General features: G+C 38.4%; 1 protein-coding gene across 6 annotated transcripts in view; it reads left to right on the top strand.

The window, feature by feature from the left end:
• GALNT18 (polypeptide N-acetylgalactosaminyltransferase 18) overlaps positions 1–19,856 on the top strand; it is a 252,867-nt gene that overhangs the window by 134,436 nt on the left and 98,575 nt on the right. For all 6 annotated transcript variants that reach the window (XM_075048094.1, XM_075048089.1, XM_075048093.1 and 3 more), the window contains exon 4: positions 600–766. In XM_075048094.1, coding sequence (XP_074904195.1) covers positions 600–766 — 167 coding nt within the window. The remainder of the gene's footprint in view (positions 1–599; positions 767–19,856) is intronic.

Genomic DNA, 19,856 nt, shown 5'->3' with positions numbered 1-19,856 from the left:
AAAGAAGTTTTCCATCCTTGTACCTGTTTTTCTGGCTACACTGTCTGTCTTAGCTTTTGTAGCAGGATGTTCTTTGGACCTGGATCTTTACTGTGTTATTATTGAGTTGAGAAAGAAACCTCTGATTTTGACTGACATAGATGGTAGATTCTGTAGCAAAAACAATTAACGTGGCTATTAAGCAGGTGCTTTTAAAAGTAAGGGGCTAAGTCTCTTGTTTATTCCTGTCTGCACTGTCCAGAAAGGCATTGTGAACTGCTGTTGGAAGCTGCCTTTAAACAAGAGTTTGCATCTGGTTTGCAGTGTTTTGGGCCTCGGGTGGAAAAGTGAGCTCACTCTAGGCCTTGGTTGCACAGGCAGATTCACAAGATTGTTTTCAGGGATTCCTTTTTTTAGATAGTAATTCATTTGGTTCTTGCCTATATGTGCTCTAAGCAGGTATGGGGACCTTCTGATCTGTGCCTACAAAAGCTCTCTTATCAGTCTTATGGCTGGGGATAGATTTCTCTGAAACAATTTGTGTTGACATTGTGACTTCCAACAATTTACATCTTGGGTTTTTTTTGTTTGTTCTTTTTTTTTTTTACCTTTTTCTTCAGGTGCAGAAACCTTACATTTCCTGACAGGCTTCCTGAGGTCAGCATTGTATTCATATTTGTCAATGAAGCTCTCTCTGTGATTCTGCGATCCATTCATTCAGCCATTGACCGGACTCCTGCTCACCTGCTCAAAGAGATTATTTTAGTTGATGATAACAGTAGTAATGGTAAGAGGTTTTGCTTCTGTTCTTTCCTCCCCCGCCCTGAGGTTGGATCATACATGAGAATCCTTGAATTCAGGCTCATCCTCATCCCACTGGCATTTCAAACGTTGTCAGTGCATTTCCTCCCTTCTTCATCTCGGTCTTGCTGGGCTGTCTTCAAATATGCACAAGTGGGGCATGTTAAAAAGAGTATGTTCAAAGAGAGGATGCTGTTTCTGTATGTTTAAGGTGTCTGGTAAGCAGAACTTTGAGTGTAACAATAGATGAGAGATGTAAGTTTTAGTACTTCAGAGTGCTTTCCAGATTATATGCTCTCTGTGCTCTTCCTGTTTCAGTTGTATGATTGCACGTGTGTACTCACTTTCTCTTTTGTATAAAACACCTTTTTGTGTTTCTTGGACATGTTCTTTAGGTTTCCAGTTCTCCTCTCCTCATTGACAGCATTTACTTTGCTGCTTTTCTACTGTATGTACCCAGATTTTGCTCTCCATGATCTGAAGGACTGGACTGCCCATATCTGATTGTTCAGTACTTGCCTGGGTGTTTGTCAATGAGGCCATGCTGGGCATTATTTACAAGACTTATTTTCTGGCAACTTTAGCGGTGAAATTTTAATAAGCACAGGATGCTGAACTTAACAAAAACTTTTGCTCTGATGGTGGGTGAATTCTAAACTCCTAAAATACGAGGAGAATCTGAATTTATCCTGTTGAAGGAAAATGCTGAACAAAGGGCTTCTCTTATCCTTGCCATCCTTACAGCTGTTATGGGATCCCTGTAGCTACATCCTGTGACTCACTGCTGATCATAAATGTATCTCAGATTTGTCCAAAATAGAAGCTGGGAAACAAGTGAATAAGTTTCCCACCCCAGGCTATGCACTTCTCTTCTATCATCTCCTCTTCTGCTGACTATCAATGAAGGAAAAAGTAAAATCCTGACTCTTTAAAGTACACACAAAACCCAACAACTTGATGTAGGCTTATGTCAAAACTAATTCAAGTGTCAGTGAATAATACTGTGTTTAGAGTTACTTAAGGCTGACCAAGCTTTTCTGAAACATCTGCTTATGGAACAGTGTGGGTAAATTGTCATGCAGGATTTATGAGTTGCTGTTCTTAGTATATGGCACAATTTATGATGTAGCAATGCAATGAAGTAAACAAAAAAATCACATGAAACAGTAAACTATTAGCAAAGTAAAAAAAAAAATCAACGTGTCAGCAGGCATACATGTGATTCAGAAACATCTTGTGAACTGAGGTAGACTTTTGATTTGCTTCAGTGTGTAGTTCAATCATTTGACATGTTGTTTTACTGATGCACTCTTGGTGGCCTTAATTTTTGCCCATTCCGTCATGCAATATATGGCAGTTTGATAGGAGAAAATTAAAATTAAAATACAACTTTGGCTGGTGGACTTGGGCTCTGGAATGTGTTTGTAGAAATTCACTCCTGCAGCTTTCAAACAGGTACAGTTAATGTGATGCTAGGAGCTCAATGAATCTAAGTGGCTATTGGTGCCACAGGGTCTGAGGCCTCTGGATGCAGAGGGACTGGCAACAAGGCAGCCATAGAAAAAGAAAATCTGGCTGAAAAAAGTGCTTTCTAGAGTTTGAGTCTGATTTTCTATAATTTACAGACAGTTATTCCAGTGGGCACATTGCAGAGCAATGTCAGAAACTTCAGTGGTCTAAGAGCCTGTCATCACTGTGATGAGCTCACTAACAAATACACTTTGCACTGTGCTCTATGGGCTTGTTGAAATTACTCTTTTTCGTTATTTCTTACCTGAAATAGATAAGAAATCACAAGAACCACTTAATCTTTCAGGAAGACCTCTTCAGCCGCATTTTTTGTTACTACCAATATTGGCACTGTACAGTATCATATTTTTATGGGTGGCTGTGCCTTTTATTCAGACCTGCCTTTCTTAGCCTCCAGTGCCTTAAATCCTTAGGTTCCTGGCCCTAAACAGGACAGAAATTGAGGGGAAGGTAACCTTTGGTTTGGCTGTCTTGGCTTGGTGTGACATGTCATTCTATACAAAATCACAGTGTGCAGAGTGATACTTAGTCTCCTAGAAAAATTCAAGTCTCTCCAGGATTTTCTGTGACTTCTCTAACCCTATCTCTGACGTCTCTTCCCCACAGTAGTAAATTAGATTCCTACAGTCCTCTTTATCCCATAATGTATGCTGATGGCGTGGTAATAGGCATCCATTTGGAGAGGATAGATGTTTGGTAGGAAAGGCAGCAATTGTAAAGATGATTTATGGGCTTTTCTATTATTAGTTTAAATCCTGAAATATTTATTTTACAATTTGTTTTTGCTTTTACAATATTCTATTTTCAATTTTTTTCTCCCTTCTAGCATTGCTGAAACTAATCCTTTATATTTAGTGTCATCCTATGTTTTTGTTAGTAGCTCTTTAGCTTGCAACTGTTGCTGCTTGTAAGATAAGTGGGTTACTCTGAGTTTCCCTGTAATGTTACCTAAGGGGGCAAAAGCTTGCTTTGTGCTTGCATCTGGCTCTAGACTCTGCTTCTCGCAGGGACCTGTCAGAATCCTAATTGTAAGCAGTATGTTTACTCTCAGGCTTTTGCTGGGGATGGGAACTTTTATAACTTGATGTAAGATTTTTTTTCTGTGATGCCACAGCCTTGGATTTCACAGGCAAGAAACATTGCACTATGGGAAGTGACTAGAAAGAAAAAGAACAGAGATTGGGCAGAGTGCAAATGAACACATTTTTTATTTTGAGTCTCTTGTGCTATTTGGTTGGATTCATATAGCTTAGTGATTTAAAATAAAAGCAGATATGATGATTGTCACTAGAGGAGGGCACCAGAATTTCCTGCTTTTGGGGGGAAGCAATATACTGGTAAATTGGTATAAATTCTTGCTGCAAGCCAAATTCTGAATCTGGTAATGAACACTTGGATTCATCTCTAATTTCAGTAGATCTGCGTTTCAGAAAAGAGCAGTGAAAGAACTAGTTGCTTTTTAAAATTCCAGAAGGCTGATTTCAGAAACCCTATATTCAAGTGTATGGCTAAAGTCTGTTCATTTGTCTTGAACGATATAAGCTATAGTATTTTATTTCATGCACTTCAAGGTATGTCAAGCAAATTATCTATGACTTTCTCTAAACCTCAGTGCAGTTTTTCAAGTTCCCAATTATGTTTCAGGAGACCTCAATTAATCTCTTTGTGAAGTTTTCCTTTTTTTAAATAAATGTTTCAAGTTAGGGAACCGTGAAAATGCCAGTGTGTGCCATTTAAAAGCAGAAAATAGATTTAACAGGTCCCAAAATTTTGTTCCTTTATTTTAATAAAGTCATTTGCATGGCTTAATATGTGTATTTTGCCAGACCATCTTTTCCGGTGGAATTCTGCTAAGCATAACACTGAAATGTTTCATATATGCTGTCAGGTACATTAGTATTAAAATTTAATTTAGTTGAAGGTTAAAAAAAGTGCATTTCAGTGAGTACCTGTGTACTGTATAACGAGAACAAAAGATTTATTAAAAAAAACCAAACCAAATATCAGTGTTATTCATTTGGGTCTCATTCGGGTCTCAGTCACATTGGTGTGAAATAGAGCAACTGCACACATTTCAGCTGTCTTACTGTAGTTTTAAGTGCTGTCTGTCAGATCAGAATCCTTCCTATTCTCCTCAGGAGCACTGTTTGCTTTTCAGAGATAATTAGTTTATAACTTGGCAATAAAATAATTTATTCATTTTTGCCTTGAGAAGTAGCAGAGTTTTCCAGCTAACTCAATACATTTGAGGAGAGGGATTTGCAGAGAAGAGGCTTTAAAAAAACTTTTAAGTGACCATGCCCATGACTGCTGGTAGTTAATTAGACCTCAGGAATGTATTCAGAAAAAGTATTGCCTGAGCTGGAGACTACTGGAAGAGTGTTTTATTCACTCTCTGGCTTGTTGCCTCATGCCCTCTGGGGACAGGGTGGTGACCTGCTGTGCCACTGGAGTCCTGTCTTGGCTTTTGAGTCCTTTTGCTGGCATTGAGCCCCGCTGCATTATGAAGCACCTCTTGAAGATATTTTAAGATGATATGAAATCTCTCTAAAAAGCTCATTGTGAGCCATGATATGTTCACTTTCATGGTGAGGCAGTATGCATTAATGTGTCCAGAGTATGCCTTACAAAATTTTATATTATAGCAATAATTATCATCCTCTGACACTTTTTCATATTAAAGTTAATAATAAATGTTGCAATAGAGGCTCAGATTTCATAAGGTTTCTTCCTTTTTCTTTGAATCATTACTTATGAATGAAATATTCTAACATGTTCAGTTTAACGATTCTCATTTTGTCTTGACATTTCCATGAATACAGCTATTGAATTGCAGTAATAATGCTGGGAATCACAGGATGCTAATTTTATGACTTGCAGTGTTGAAGAGAATTAGCACAGAGGGGTAGAAAGTGGGTCAGATGCAACTGTAACACCTTTGAGAGATTTGCAACATTGTCCTCAAAACAGTGAATAAAAGGAAACTTTTCAAAAAGCATTCAGAGCTTTTCATTAGAAAGGTGTATTTCTTCTTTGGTTATTTTTAAGAGATATTTGGGAATAGAATATTGTTTGATTTTTTTTTTCTTTATAAAAGCAGTGATGAATAAACCTCAAAAGTATTGTTCAAATGCATGCTAGATTTCATATTACAGCATAATTGGAAGATGGTTTACTTGTAGACCAGACAACTATGAATATAAAAACCTATTAATAACAATCTTATAGGGGAAACTTTAGGACTTGCCGTCCTTCTGTTTGGCTTCTTGTTCTTCTCTTACCTGAATGCCAGCAAAATTCAAAGACAAATAAAAACATTTAAAAACAAGGAAGAAGCCCAACTTTATTCAAACCTGCATTCACTTTTGGGTCATGGTTTATGCATTGTGAAGGCTTTTCTTTATCTGCCTAGATTCATTTCCCTCATTAGTTAAAGGTCTTGATGCTGAAATCCTTATTATTGCACAGTCTTTATACAAGCAAGCTTTCAGTAGTGGTGGCAGGGATTGACATGAAAGAGGGCTGTGTAATGCTCTTTAAGAATCAGATGCTAAAAAACATATATTTATGTATAGACCGGGAAGTCTGTCTCCACTGTAGATTTGAGAACGTTAGCTGTTGTTACAAACTATGCATTTTACTTGCATAGTAACATTTAGCACTGAAACTTGAATAAATGAAGACAATTCTTTGAGCATATGTTTACTGCTACATGTTCTGCGGTGATGCTAGGACTGCAGTGAGGTGGTGTGTTTTGGCTTGTGTGCCAGCTATTGTGGATGCATCTGAAGAAAATGGGCAGTGGACTATGTTTTGCTTCTGGTTATCTATTTCAGCAGTCAGCAGAAGTTAGCAGAATGAGGAATGTTGTTCGTATTCTGAGGTATGAGAGAGAGGAGTATGTGAACACTGATTCATGTCCCAATGATGCCTGGCGATGCAGCTCAAAACTCTTGTGGAAAAAATTAAGAACACTAATGTAAATGGACTGTGAGATTTTTATAAGGACAGTAGGTCCTGAAGATGATGTCCTAGAGTGGCTGCAGACTGCTCTCTCCTCTTACTTGTCAGTCCTTGTGACATTGTATTTGATTCCTGCTTTAAAGGGAAGAGGTTGTGGAGTAGGATATCAAAAGGAAGTGAGCAACAGAGCAGAAAAGAGAGGGACACTGCCGATTAAGAAGGCCATCTGTGCCAACTATTCTTGCCCCTCTTTTGCTTTGATTTATCACTCTTCACCCCTTTTTCTCCTCCTGTGTTTTTTCCTTCTTTTTTCATCCAGAGGTGGTCTAAATCCTCAGTCTTTATTCCCTCAGTCCACTTTCCTTCTCCTCATTCCACCCTAGCAGTCTGCTTTTTTTGGATGTTCACTTCCTCGCACCCATTCCATACACCTCATCCTTCTTTATATAAGCTTGTGTCCTTCAGTTGGGGTCTCCATTTTCCGTGTTCTCAAATTCCAGTGTACCCACACCTCTTCTCTTCTCCCTATCTCCTCCACGCCAGTATTTGCTGCTTTTTCTCACAAACTGTACTCCTCCATTTTTCCCATCACATCATTCAGCTCCCCTTGCCTTTAGCCCCAGTAATTAAACTCCTGCCTGACACCCATCCATCCATCCATCCATCCATCCATCCATCTCCCCCTCCTTCCCTCCCTTCCTCCTCCCCCCAGCAGTGTTCTGCTCCTTCGTGGCATATTTTTATCATTGTCCCATTTTCCTCCTTTTTCTCTCTGACACCTCCTTTTCAGACATGTTTTTCCGTTTTCTTTTGCTTTCGTTCAAAAATAATTATGTTGTATTCTTTTAGATCAGTGTTTCTAACTCTCCCATGTCTGAACTCCATGCTGTGTCAGACTGAAACATTGCCTTGTGTTCAGTCACGCATGGGGGTGGGGATAGCATCCCTTGCTGGAGGCAAGGCTCTGATTTTTTTAGCATTGTAATTATAGTTGTATGAAAGCTGTTTGATAACCAGCATGCAGTTTGCTTTGTTTTGTAATGGGAACTGTCACATTCTCCATTCTGTATAACTTACGGGGAAGGTCCTTAGCCTTCGTTTTCTGGAAGGTTGGGGAAACTGCAGCGCTGTGAGAGTGAGGTGGGGCTGCAGGACCACTGCAGCTAAGTGTGGCTCTTCTGGTGCATCCTGGAGAACTCACACATCTGTTGGACCTTTTGCCTCTGTGGAAGTGTGTGCTCAGCAGGTGTTTGCAGTGACAAAGCGGTCTTTCAAAAGAACAGTTACTTTAATCATCTGCAATATAATATAGTTCAGTCTCTTTCTATGGTTGGAGAAGAAAAATTTCAATGTGTGTGAAAGCTGATAGCCTAACTTCTGTCCACATTGGGGGTCATCAGTGGGCAGCAGAGTTTTTATTGCAGTCTCCTGACATGAGAGTTTTTGATTCAAACGTTCATATAATACTGTGAACTGAATCTTCCCTAGCCAGCAGTTGCTGAAAGTTAATATATGGTCATCTTATCTTTTATTCCATCCACAAGGTAATTTAACGCTTTCAGTCCTAATATGCTTGCACTGTTGCAGTCTAATAAATACCTTCTTTTATGTCAGATTCAGTACAGCAAGTCCAGGAGGACAGAACAGCCGCTTCTAAAACCAGCATTTTCTGTACTTGCAGTTTAACGTAGGCAGCAGAATAGGGAAAAAGTTATTTTATGCAACCCAAACCTTATCACCAGATAATTCTTTTTTTTTTCTAATCAGACAAGCCCATTGCCATTAAACTAAGCTTTAAGATTGAAATAACAATGTATCTCATTTCAGCATGAGAGGAACTAATTTAAGTATCATCTCAGTGGTATCTACATGCCAGATTTAATCCTAATGGCAGGTAGTAAAGTGGAGTATCTGAACTACAATATAGGAAATGCTGAAAAACTGGAGATAGGAAACAAAATGCAGGGATGATTTCAGCAGTAGTTTTAGAGCTTTTTGTATATTATCTTTTTTTCATATAGCAAATGAAACTGAAAGCTATACTGGCATTTTTTGATTGTGGTTTTGTTTTAGCTTGAATCCCAATCATACTATGTATCACTTTCACGTATGCTGTGTACCCTATATATGTCAAGCAGCGCAATGCACAGTTAGTATTTCCTTGTTCTTCATCCCTGTGTCTGTTCTGCCATCCTCTAATGACACAATCCTTAGTGTAAGCACAGACATATGTGCTCTCAGGTTACTTACTGATCATATCAAAGCCCAATACAGACAATACAGCTGAAGTTTCTTAGGTGATGGTAAATAGCTGCACATTGGCACTTTGGAATCTTTTGGAAGAATGATTTGGGCCAGCTTACAGGAAATAGCATCACCTGTGTCAGGTGTGCTTCAGAAACAATATGTGGCCCACAGTGTTGAAGGCTGCAGTCAAATTCAGTAAGAACAGGCTAGTTTTAAGTTCTAGTAGCAATGAGGAATTCACCCCATGTGCATTGGAAGTGCTATTGGCTGGTGGCATCCTGACTAAGAATGCTAGCGTATAAATGCTGCCTTGGTCCGCTTCTCAGTACCATTACTGTGATTTTAGCTTTAAAATTAATTACTAAAGATCTCTGAGAAATTACTTGATTAAAAAAAAATAATTCCCATTTCTTCCCTTTCTCATGTTTGTGGGATTATTTTGCCTTCAAGAATGCTTGAATGGTTTCCATTGATAACATTCTCAAACACATCTCACGAAATTTAAGTAGCAGCTATATGAGTAGATCCAATGCAGTGACAAACAGTCATGTAGAACTTGTGAGAGAAGTGCTGATGTCTGTTGATGGCAGTAAGGTAACTCTGGTTTGATCGGATTGTTTCCTTTTGACATCTTTTCTCATCAAGTATCCAGACATCTCCTTGCATCCAGTAGAATTTGCATTTGAGATATTCTAGTAATGTAAGCTGTTAAGAACCTGAATGACTTTTTAAAGGATTTTGTTCTCTTTCCTTATCAAGAGAATGGTACTTATATTTGCAAGAGTTTGACAGGGGGTGGGGAAAACACTCTGTAGTGTTAAGCAAAGGAGTTAAAAGATAGACTCCTATACAAAGTGAGAAATACAAACTGACTTTTAAATGAACTTCATTAAAATTTACCTTTTCTGCCTAACCCAAGCATACTTTTCTTAAAAAGAAAAATTAGTAAAAAGGTAACTTACACAAAATTAATGCTGATTTCTTAACTTAAACTGATGGTAAAACTTCCTGCCAGAGCTGAGAATTTCAAACACTTCAACTTCTTTGTGATAGAACCTGAAAATTCTTAATATGCTGAAGCGTCCAATACATGACAAGAGATTTGCCTAAGGAAATATTTAAGGGTGTTTGAGTGTATCACCAAATGATAAAAATCAGTTAGCACAAATATATGAATAAATTACAGACTCTTCTGTGTTCACCTAATAGGCATACACAAAGGCACATGTATAGGCATTGCTAGATGTTTTAAAGACATTGTGGAACCTACTGTAAGTCTAAAGTTCAAGTATAGAACCTTTTATCAAAGGATATTTGAATTCTTGTTGTGAATAAAAAAATCAATTCATGTTGACTTTTCTTTTGGCATACTTTTTCTGTAGATATGCTTGGCATTTCATTTTTGAAAGTGTTCTCCAAGTATATTGGATGATCAAATTTTAAATTATTTGCTGTTAGTTATTTGTGGAGCCATTGCTCAGATGGTGTTCTTTCCTTTTGCACTGGAGAAGTAACATACTTTAAGTAGTATACTTCAAGTAGCAGCCTGGGAAGTTTGGGAAAGCTCTGCTTAAAACCTTATGGAAACTGTGATGAAACTAGACATAAAAGCTAAAACTTCCATTTATGATGGTGGAATTAACATGGGAAAAATGAAGACTTAGAGCTTAGGCTGTATGAGAGTGAAAATTTCTGCTTGTTTTTCCTCACCCAGTTTATTTGGAAAAGATGTTTTGTTTTTTCTTGGGCCTCCATAACCAGAGTCCTTGTTAACAGCACTTACTGGAAGTCTGTTTTGAGAGTCTGGGTAGAGAGAAATATAGGTGCGAGCCAAATGGAAAGAGATACAGTTTATATACTAAAAACTCACCCTTCATATTCTTTATGATCTTCACATATGTCTAGAAGCCTGTTAGTTTTCTGAGTAAGTTCTGCAACCTACTTCCTACAGGATAAGGCAAATCTTGCTCTCCTGGCAGTCTGATAGGCAAAGACTTCTGACTGGGGGACCTGCATGGAGCTGTATTCCCCATTAGCCTCCTGCTGCATCTCTATGGTATTTTGCAATGGAATAGGTGAATAAACAGATATTTTTTTTTAAATATTAGTTTCCCTTCAAGTGTAATCTGAGAGAAATGGTGGATGCTCCAAAGCATTCTCACAGATATTTTTGATGCCAACTCAAAGGACAATTTGCCTTTCATTAAATGTAACAGGGTTTGTCTGCACTGCAGTATAAACTCTCCAATAAATAATTTAGAATCATGATGAATGCTAAATAATATGGCAGCACGAATCGTTGTTGTTTTGGTTTGGCAGCAGAGAAAATCTTGTTGGAATTGCTAAGTGCTCTCAGTTCTTTCAAGTTAGCTTACTATCTGCTGCTGCATTGTTCCTTTGCTCCTAACTGACACAATTCTTTGGCCCAATGCCTGTCTAATCATTGTTTAATGTTTCAAAAGCTGCCATCTTCTATTTGAGGCAATCTTTTCAAGCAGTACAAATACCAGCAGATTTCCATAAAGTAGAAATAATTGGAAAAATAAAGTAAAAAAATAAAGAGAGATGCAAACAGCATTAATGTTTTATGAAGCTGAAAAAAATACCATACACCTAATCAAATTATGGTGAAGTTTTAGGAAGCTTAAAGATATTTCTGTGGCTAAATACACGGTCTATCAGTTTTACATGCTATGGAATGATTGTTTCTCCCGACCTATTGCCCCTAATCTCAATCCTTGCTCATGTGCACAAACTGGAAGGAGAACAACAAGGTCTTCTAAAACGGAAGACAAGTTTCAACTCCTGTGCCAGCAAATAAACAATGATTTCTATTTTTTATTACCATGAACAAGTGCAATGTCAGTACCTGAAAAATGTGCTTACATCCCCATGTCAAATAAGTGACTATGTCTCCCTGCCTTGTAGTAGTATTATTACTGCATGAGCAACAAGTTTAAAACATTTCCCTGTAGCTTGCTGCTTATATGAAATACCTAGGATTACTTTTTAGTGATATCTGTATGCTTGAAACTTCGTTGTGCCTTTGACAATCAGTTTTGAACATGCAAGTGAAACTGTGTAGCACTGGCTCTGGTTTTGTGTTCTTTCATCAGATATCTCTGTTTCCAAAGGAATGTTTCTTGTCTTTACCCATTTCCCACCCATACAAATAGATAAAGTTTAAGGAATACCATGACAAAAGTTGCATGACTGTGTGTACGGTTTATATCTCACATGCAGGATCTTATGTACTGAGACAAGCCCTGATGTAAGACAAAACATATTCCACAAATAGCATTAGTTTTAATTAATGCTATTTGTGCTGCACAGTGTTGTATAGAAGGGCAAGAACTGAATGAGGATGTGCCATGACAACCTCTGGAATGCCTTGTGTCCAAAATGGATTCTTGCCGAGACCATCAATTTGTGATCTCTGGGAACACTGTCTCCAGGATGTAGAAAGCTGGAGAACTACTGGACACTGAAGGTTCCCATTCAGCTAGGAATAAATCTTATGGCAGCTTGACTTAGAGCATTAGTCCAATGTTAGAAAAGAGATTTGAGGGAAGCTTTTTCATCAGAAATTGAGCAGAGGTTAGGAATTCATAGCTGTTGTTTACCAGCATCTCTAGCAAACTGGAGAGATTGAGAGAGACACGGAAGAAGGCAGTAGGTAGAATTATAGAATCACAGAATGGTTTGGGTTGGAAGGGACCTTAAGGATCATCTAGTTCCACCCCCCCTGCTATGGGCAGGGACACCTGCTACTAGACCAGGTTGCTCAAAGCCCCGTCCAACCTGACCTTGAACACTGCCAGGGATGGGGCATCCACAACTTCTCTGGGAAGCCTGTTCCAGTGCCTCATCACCCTCAAAGTAAAGATTTTTTCCTAATATCTAATCTAAATCTACCCTCTTTTAGTTTAAAACTGTCACCCCTCGTCCTATCACTACAGTCCCAGTTAAAGAGTCCCTCCCCATCTTTCCTGTAGACCCCCTTTAGGTACTGGAAGGCCACTATAAGGTCTCCCCAGAGCCTTCTTTTCTCCAGGCTAAACAACCTCAACTCTCTCAGCCTGTTCTCATAGGGGAGGTGCTCCAGCCCCCTGATGACCTTTGTGGCCCTCCTCTGGACTGTCTTGAGCAGGTCTATAATGAAATTACAAGAAACCTCAATGGCTTGGTAAAAAGAGCATCATCACATGTGGATATAGATGGCATTCCAGGAGAATGACCATATTGATCACAGGAAGAGAAATGTGTCAGATGAAATAAGAAAATTTGTACTTTAGCTTTATTCTACAAGCCTGAAAAGGTCAGTTGTTATACACTGATACAGCAGTATTTTACAGGTTGCCTGATACTCACTCAACCCTGAAATGTAGCAGTATTCTATGCAACTGTGACTAAACTTTCACTGATCCACTCTTCTTTTGACTTCACATTTGAAAACTGAGTAAGTGGCTCTATTATTGTGTGCCCCAGTAGGACCTCTGGAAAGAGTTTGGTGGTGGGAAATAGTGGTGGTTCATATCCTTGAAAATACATTGAGCATGTGAAGTACTCTGTGTTTCTCTCTCAGATGGTCCTACAACAGCCTGGAATACTCTACAGACCTTCAGGCGTCGTGCAGAGCTGAGCACTTCAGCAGAAGAGAGATCAGTAAATCCAGTTTAAGGCAGCCAAAATTACCATTTTACTGCACACTATAGAACTGGATTTTCTGTTGGTTTTGCAGATGTACATTCATAGTCCCTGAGGTGAGAATGGTACAGTAATTGTAGTGTTCAAGCTTCCACCACAAACAGCTCTTTTTAAGTTGTGGTGTGCTGCCTTTCTTAAAACGATGCTGAGATTAAACCAGGCATGGTAGCAAATCTAAAGAACAAGATTAGATATGTGAGCTCTCAGTTGAAAATTATTCTTAAAAATGAGAGGGAAAGAAAGAGGATATTCCTTTATTTTAAGAGCTTTGGGGTTTGTTTTACCTTTTTTTCTCCCAATAGGAAGAGCTTTTTTACCCTTTGCTTATGTCAGCACTAGACCTTTACCAAATATCTAAAGCTCTTAGGTTTTGTTGTTAGTTTAAGGGCTGATCTTAAAAGGCGTTGACTGCCTCCTAGGACTTCCTTTTTCATGAATAGGTTGCAATTTACAGTGTGATGTAGGTTCGTTCTTGTGACATAGAAAAATATTATCCATAAAGTCATACAACTAGTCCAGAGAGTATTACCACAAAATGAAGGAAATCCAATCCTTCAGTGATGTTCGGTCAATATAGAAGCTTACATATCCCACCTCCTCAAATTAGAAATGGTTCATCATTAAACAAAAGAGTTGTCTTCCCAAATAGATGTAACTGGAACCTCTGTGGTCCTGTCAGTTCTTATCAGAAGTTGCAGCTCCTTGGAGCTCCTGTCTGAGGGACTGGCCTGTGGAGACTGTAAGGAAGATGAATGCAAAACTAAGCCTCAGTCGCTTTCAGAGATAAGTACTTCTGACTGCATGCTCAGCATAGGTTAGCCGTGTCCAATATTTGTTCTTTTTAGCACTCTTTTAATAAGGCATAAAAATTAGGAAGTCGGGGTCTTTTAAAATACCTAAAAAGAAAAACCTCAGGGGAGGTGAGTTAATAAAATGGTCTGTTAAACTAACTTTCATTTTATGGCCCTAAACTAGGAACGCTGAGAGATGACTTAGTTACAGTAAAATGGAAAAAAGAGTCTAATCAGCTTTCCTTATAATGGAAAGTGCCCTAGAAAAATATGCCTGTTGCATCAGAATTTATCAAACTGAGTTTAATCAACTGTGGATTACTGCACAATAGCTCAATCAACTTTAGGTCAGGAAGAAAGAAAGTAGAGGAATTATTTAGAATTATTTAGTAGAACAGTAGAAGAAGATGTATGCTCAATGGTTCATTTGACTTCCTGGGATTGGATTATCAAAGTAACATGAAAAACAGCAGCATGTGATTTATTTCTCTCACACAGGATCTTATGTACTGAGACTTAGCCCTGATATATGACAAAACATATTCCACAAATTGCATTGATTTTTATGGTGCTGCACAGCGTTGTATATATCCTTGGTTTTGAGTTCATATAGGGTATTTTAATGAAAAACGCAAAGCTCTCTGGATGGACTTGCTGCTCTGGCTGACTTTCCTCTTTTTATTAGAGTAGCAATGGGGGTGATTCATTTAATCCAGAACAATGATCACTTAACTTATACCAGATATAGCCTGAGTTAGCAAATCTGTATGCTGGAGATGGATTTTATTTCAAATAAGTTTCAGTCCACACACAAACTTTTTATCGCAGCAGGTTACTTTGGTTATAAGAGCCAAGTTTTCTGCTGGCTTAACGTCTCCTACCTACCCATCTCCAGTTGAACTAAGTGGATTTCTGATTCTGGCAATTTTTATAGGTTCCTATGAGTGTGAAAACTGCATTTCTGCCTGTGCCATATGTACCCTTTACAGTAGAAATTCCTGTGATTTATATAACTGGATGTAATAGGGGAAAAGTGTTTTCTCTGCTTTTGTATTATATTTTTAAAGTTTGATACCACTTTCAGTATCATGTAGTTACCTGTGTAATCAGTTATCCATTCAGTAGTTTCCTGACTAAAAAAGGCCCATAAAACCATCAGTAACTGTAAAATAAATATGTTCCTATTTTTTAAGGGATTCTTTTAGAAATGGAAGGGAATTCTCTGTGAGTTTTGGATAATTTGGTCAAAGATATTGTTGAAATTGAGGGGTAAACTCTGCCTTCATTATCCTATTAACAACAGAACCCTTGCTGACATAAGCTTCAGCCCAAGGGCTCAGTAGCATCCCAAAAGGAGGCTTGACTAGTGACAGCTGAGAAATACACAAATTACATAGAATAAATAGCCAGTTTTGAAGGGAGTATTGAACAGATTCTTGGCCTGGCACTTCATTTGGAAGAACTCCACTATAGGTACTGTACATTAATCTGAGAGTACCTGTGTAGCTGTCTAATAGTTCTGTGTTTCTTTGGTAGTATGAGGCACCATCTATGCTCTGTCTGGTATTCTTTTGGAAAAATTTAGTCCGATTTCTCTGTAAATATTCTGCAACGTGTACTTTGATACAATTCTGATTCCAACTGTTCATCTCCCGCAGGAGGCAAAAATTTACATTGTTTCTGTGGGTCAGCTGCCTAGCGAGTGAAGTAAGTGTACAGGAGTATGCAGGACGTGCCCGCAGAGCGGGAGGACCACAACTGTTAGGGGATGGATCTACACTGCACACACTGCTTGGAATAGGTGAGCCTTCCCAGGGCAGGGAGGAGTGATGACAGATAGCTTTTGTGGCCCTGCAGGATATTCCTTCCTTTCTCCCTAGGAAATAAATGTCTCTCTAACATGTGCCAAGTCACAGTTCCACTGAAGAAGGCTTGAGAAATTATACTGCTTGCTCAGGTCTGTCCCTGGAGTCAGTTTCCAGGCTCCTCAGTGTGTTTATTTGGCATTTCTGTCAGTAAACTCATTTGCTATTGTGCTGTTCCTGGCACAGATGCAAAAATGGGAACAAGTCTCCTCAAGACAATCTCACTTAAAATTTAGTGCCCTTTTGAAAAGTATCTAACCCTTTTAACTGTCCTGGATTGCTTATCAGGGACTGAACACTGTGTCACCCTAATCATAAAGCCTAATTGGTCACAGCCAGTAGTGTGTATTTATAATAGATTGTAAGCCTGATTTAGTTGTGTGATTTATATTATTTTGTGAGATATCACATGGGAACAGTGAGGTACTCTTTGGTTAAGGTGCTGCTAAGCAGTTAGACTCATAATGGATCCTGTCTTCCTTAATGCCATTACATTCAATGAAAATATTTACACCGTATGGTACCGTAAGTCATAAATAGGAGCATCAGTGTCTTGGCTTTCATAAACACAGTGCTAGTTTACCTCTGATTTGGTATACACATGGGGAAAAAAAAAAAAAACAAGGGACTGTAAGTACTGTGACAACTGCAGGTTCTGTGACAACTGCCTGCAATATTTATTAGACAAGCTACAGATTCTTGCCACCCTATTCCTTTTAACATAATTGAGAATAATTGAAATAACCAAATTATTTTTTATCTGAAAGGGAAATCAATACAAATCACAAAACAGCTGTAGACATTTTGTCTGAGATTGTAGATCAGTTTCCTTTTTAGTCACTTGATTTTAGTAGATTTTGATTTTTTTTATGGGCTGAATCAGTTATGTCCATGGTGTGATTTGATGTATGTGGTTTTTTTCTGGTTTAACTTTTAAGTCTTAAATGATTCTTTGTTTTCTCCTTTTGTTGAAATTGACAGCTTTATATCTTAACACTTTCCCTGTGTTTCTCCTGCAGTTTAGTATTTGAAGTGTTTTTTGTCGAACTAGTTCTTTGCTTTTTTTTGGTTGTGTTCAAGTGATCTGGCAGTGAGTGAATTTGGACAGTTTTTCCGTGTTCCATATAAAAGCTGTTTCTTAAATGTTACTGATGACTGCGTAGTATTTAGAGCCAGCTATCCGTCTTGCCAAATTGTTGAAGCTATCATCCCCCGCAGGCTGCTGGTGTGACTATTCAGTATTGCTCGTGGGAGGATACTGCATTTTCCAGTGAACTTCTGTTCCAAAAAAGATATTCCAGCTTGGCGATGAGAGATATTGCTATCTGTCATTCTATTTCCCCCATTGAAGGGTGATCCTGAAATACCAACTCTAAAAGCAAAGTTGCTACAATGAATTTTCTGTCTGAAATATGTTAATTTTTATGAATGTTCAAAAGGACTTGTTACTCAAGAGTTCTTCTCAGTCTTCAGATTTATGAGGAAAAAATATTCTTGTCGGCAGAGAGTTGCGGAAAAAGTTTTAGATCATTTCTTGCAGTTTTTTTGTTTTATGGCTTACGGTTCTTGTAAGTAGTTAGTCTAAATCAAGTTATTTTTATGGTTTCAAACACACAAATATCTAGGTTTAGTCACCATAGGCTTGGGGTATTGTGATTTTTAACTGTGCCAGAACAAACTAGTCTGTACTGTTAAGATATTTGTCTTTTCTGTATGCTTCATTTCATCCATCTATAAAAAGCATGGGGCAATATTTGCCGAGTAAACCTAAAAAGAGATGAGGCAAGCTTCTGTCAGGATTAATTGAAACATGTTTCCCTCTGTGTTGGGGCAAGAAGAAGGACCAGACAATCTCTCAAAAGTCCATTCAGTGCTTCAGTCTTTGATTATCTATTTGTCAAACTATTTTTGGTCTTTAAATGGAAGAGCTCTAAGGTGCAGTTTATAAACACTCAGTGATTAGTCAGCATGTGGATTTTCAGGGCACATTCTAAGAAACCTGTTATAGATTCTGAGTGTCATAAAAATATCTTGGGAGCTGTTCTTCCTGTTGAAGGGAAGGTGGAAAACTTGCAACCAGTAGTAGAAAGTCCTCTCTGTATTTGGTAGATTTATTTTTATTCTACTATAAATAATTTCTGACCTCAAATTTTGTGAGGCTTAGGCAAATATGGAAAAATTAGATCCTCTGAAAGCCTTTAACAGTCCTGTGAATGCTCCTGTGCCAATAGGCAGAACCAGAGATATCTTTAGTATCTCTCATGTTGTAGTATTCAAAGTCATTGGTAAACATTGACTGTGTCCACACTACCAAATTTTCTGAGACGTGCTTTTGAACAGAGATTGCTGTATATGAAAGAAAAACAATCAGTCAGGCTCTGCAATCCATTTGAATTCTATATGGAGAATATATGTTAAAAGGTTCACAGCTTGTTCTTTGTGTAACAGCCTATGGTGCGGTAAGATCACCATCTGCAAACAAGTGATTGCAAGGCTCAGTTTCTTTAGCAAACTGTTGCTGTTGGAAGACTCGTGACAGAACAAATTCATCTTGTTTTGTATTTATTAACTGATGTATATAGTTTTAAAGTGGAAGGAGTTTATAATTTTACTTAGCTACTGATATGCAGAGTTTCATAAACATTAGTGAAACAGACTCACTCCCATTATCTCACTACTGGTGAACCTGTTCATTCAGCTGAATGCTATAGTGGTTAGTCTCTGTGCAGATCTATGAAAATCAGAAAACTTCTCTTCAATCACCTGACCATGGGCTTAGGAGTCATGCTTCAGATACCTGTTTCTAAAACCTTGACCCTACAGCTTCAGAAACATGCACTTACTTTCTTGGCAAGGTTTTACTTTGTGTCTGAAATTTGAAAATATATTATTATTAAAATCAGGTTTGGTGACTTTATGGCTGGATGTTGCAAGCTCACGGAAGTGTTCAAGGGCTAAACCATATGTGTCCCAATTCCTGTATTGCTCTCAGACCATCTATCCAATGTTGTTATTTGTTCTATGGCTGCTTGTTTATTTTATCAGAAGATAGGTGTGCAGCAAAAGAAATTAACGCATTCTCTCCAAGGCAGCTGTGAATTCTTATCAGACTTACAGGATGGCTGAGGTAGGAAGTGACCTCTGAAGATCATCTAGTCCCACCCCTCTGTTCAGAGCTGGGTCAGCTAGAGCAAGTTGCCCAAGACCATGTCCAGTTAGGTTTTCAAAATCTCCAACATCAGTAATATCTTTGTAACACTAGTAAAAAAGATTTAAAGTGACTGGAAATTTAAGCCAGAAATACAAAGTTAAAAGATAAAAAAATTTGGCTGCGTTTTTGCATGTGGACATAATCTCTTTTGATCTATGAGCCCAGCTGAGCCTCACTGACTGTATTTGCTTAATTCAGACACTGGATAGTTCTTACCAAAGCTGCTCTTGTCATCTGAATTCACAGAAGTATTTCTGATGGCTAGATGCTAAGGGGTTGTAAAAGTGCCTTCCCTTCAACAATTAAAAAGATAGAGCTTCAGAGCTACATCTCATGACTAAAATGTTGTTGTTATTAAAAATACAGATTCAAAGAGAATGGTTAGTAGCGTTTTAAGAATGGCATATTGGCGTGAAAAATTAAAATGATACTGCACTTGTCAAAGAAATGGACCTGAGATAGCTGTGCATGAACCAGCTCAGGTGGTTTTGTACGATGCTTCAGGGTCTGGGTAAGTAAAGTCAGCCCAAAGAGTGTGCCCGGCCACAGGCACAAATGCTGTCACTCCTTGCCTGGAGAGCGGTAGTGTGAGAGATAGGGGCAGCATCTAAGGGAACTACCGCTAATTCAGAGCACCGCAGTATGTTTCTTCAGCCACAGTTATGTTATACTGTATGTAGCAGCCCGTCCCATGCTCTGCATGAGCTTCTTTTAACAATTTGAAGTGGATCTAAGGTCTCAGCCTTTATCCGTAAGGCGTGC

The sequence above is a fragment of the Buteo buteo genome, chromosome 16 (assembly GCF_964188355.1).
Source record: "Buteo buteo chromosome 16, bButBut1.hap1.1, whole genome shotgun sequence".
In the NCBI taxonomy this organism is placed as follows: domain Eukaryota; kingdom Metazoa; phylum Chordata; class Aves; order Accipitriformes; family Accipitridae; genus Buteo; species Buteo buteo.
The sequence above is the reverse complement of the archived record's forward strand: the minus strand, read 5'-3'. Positions and strand labels throughout refer to the sequence as shown.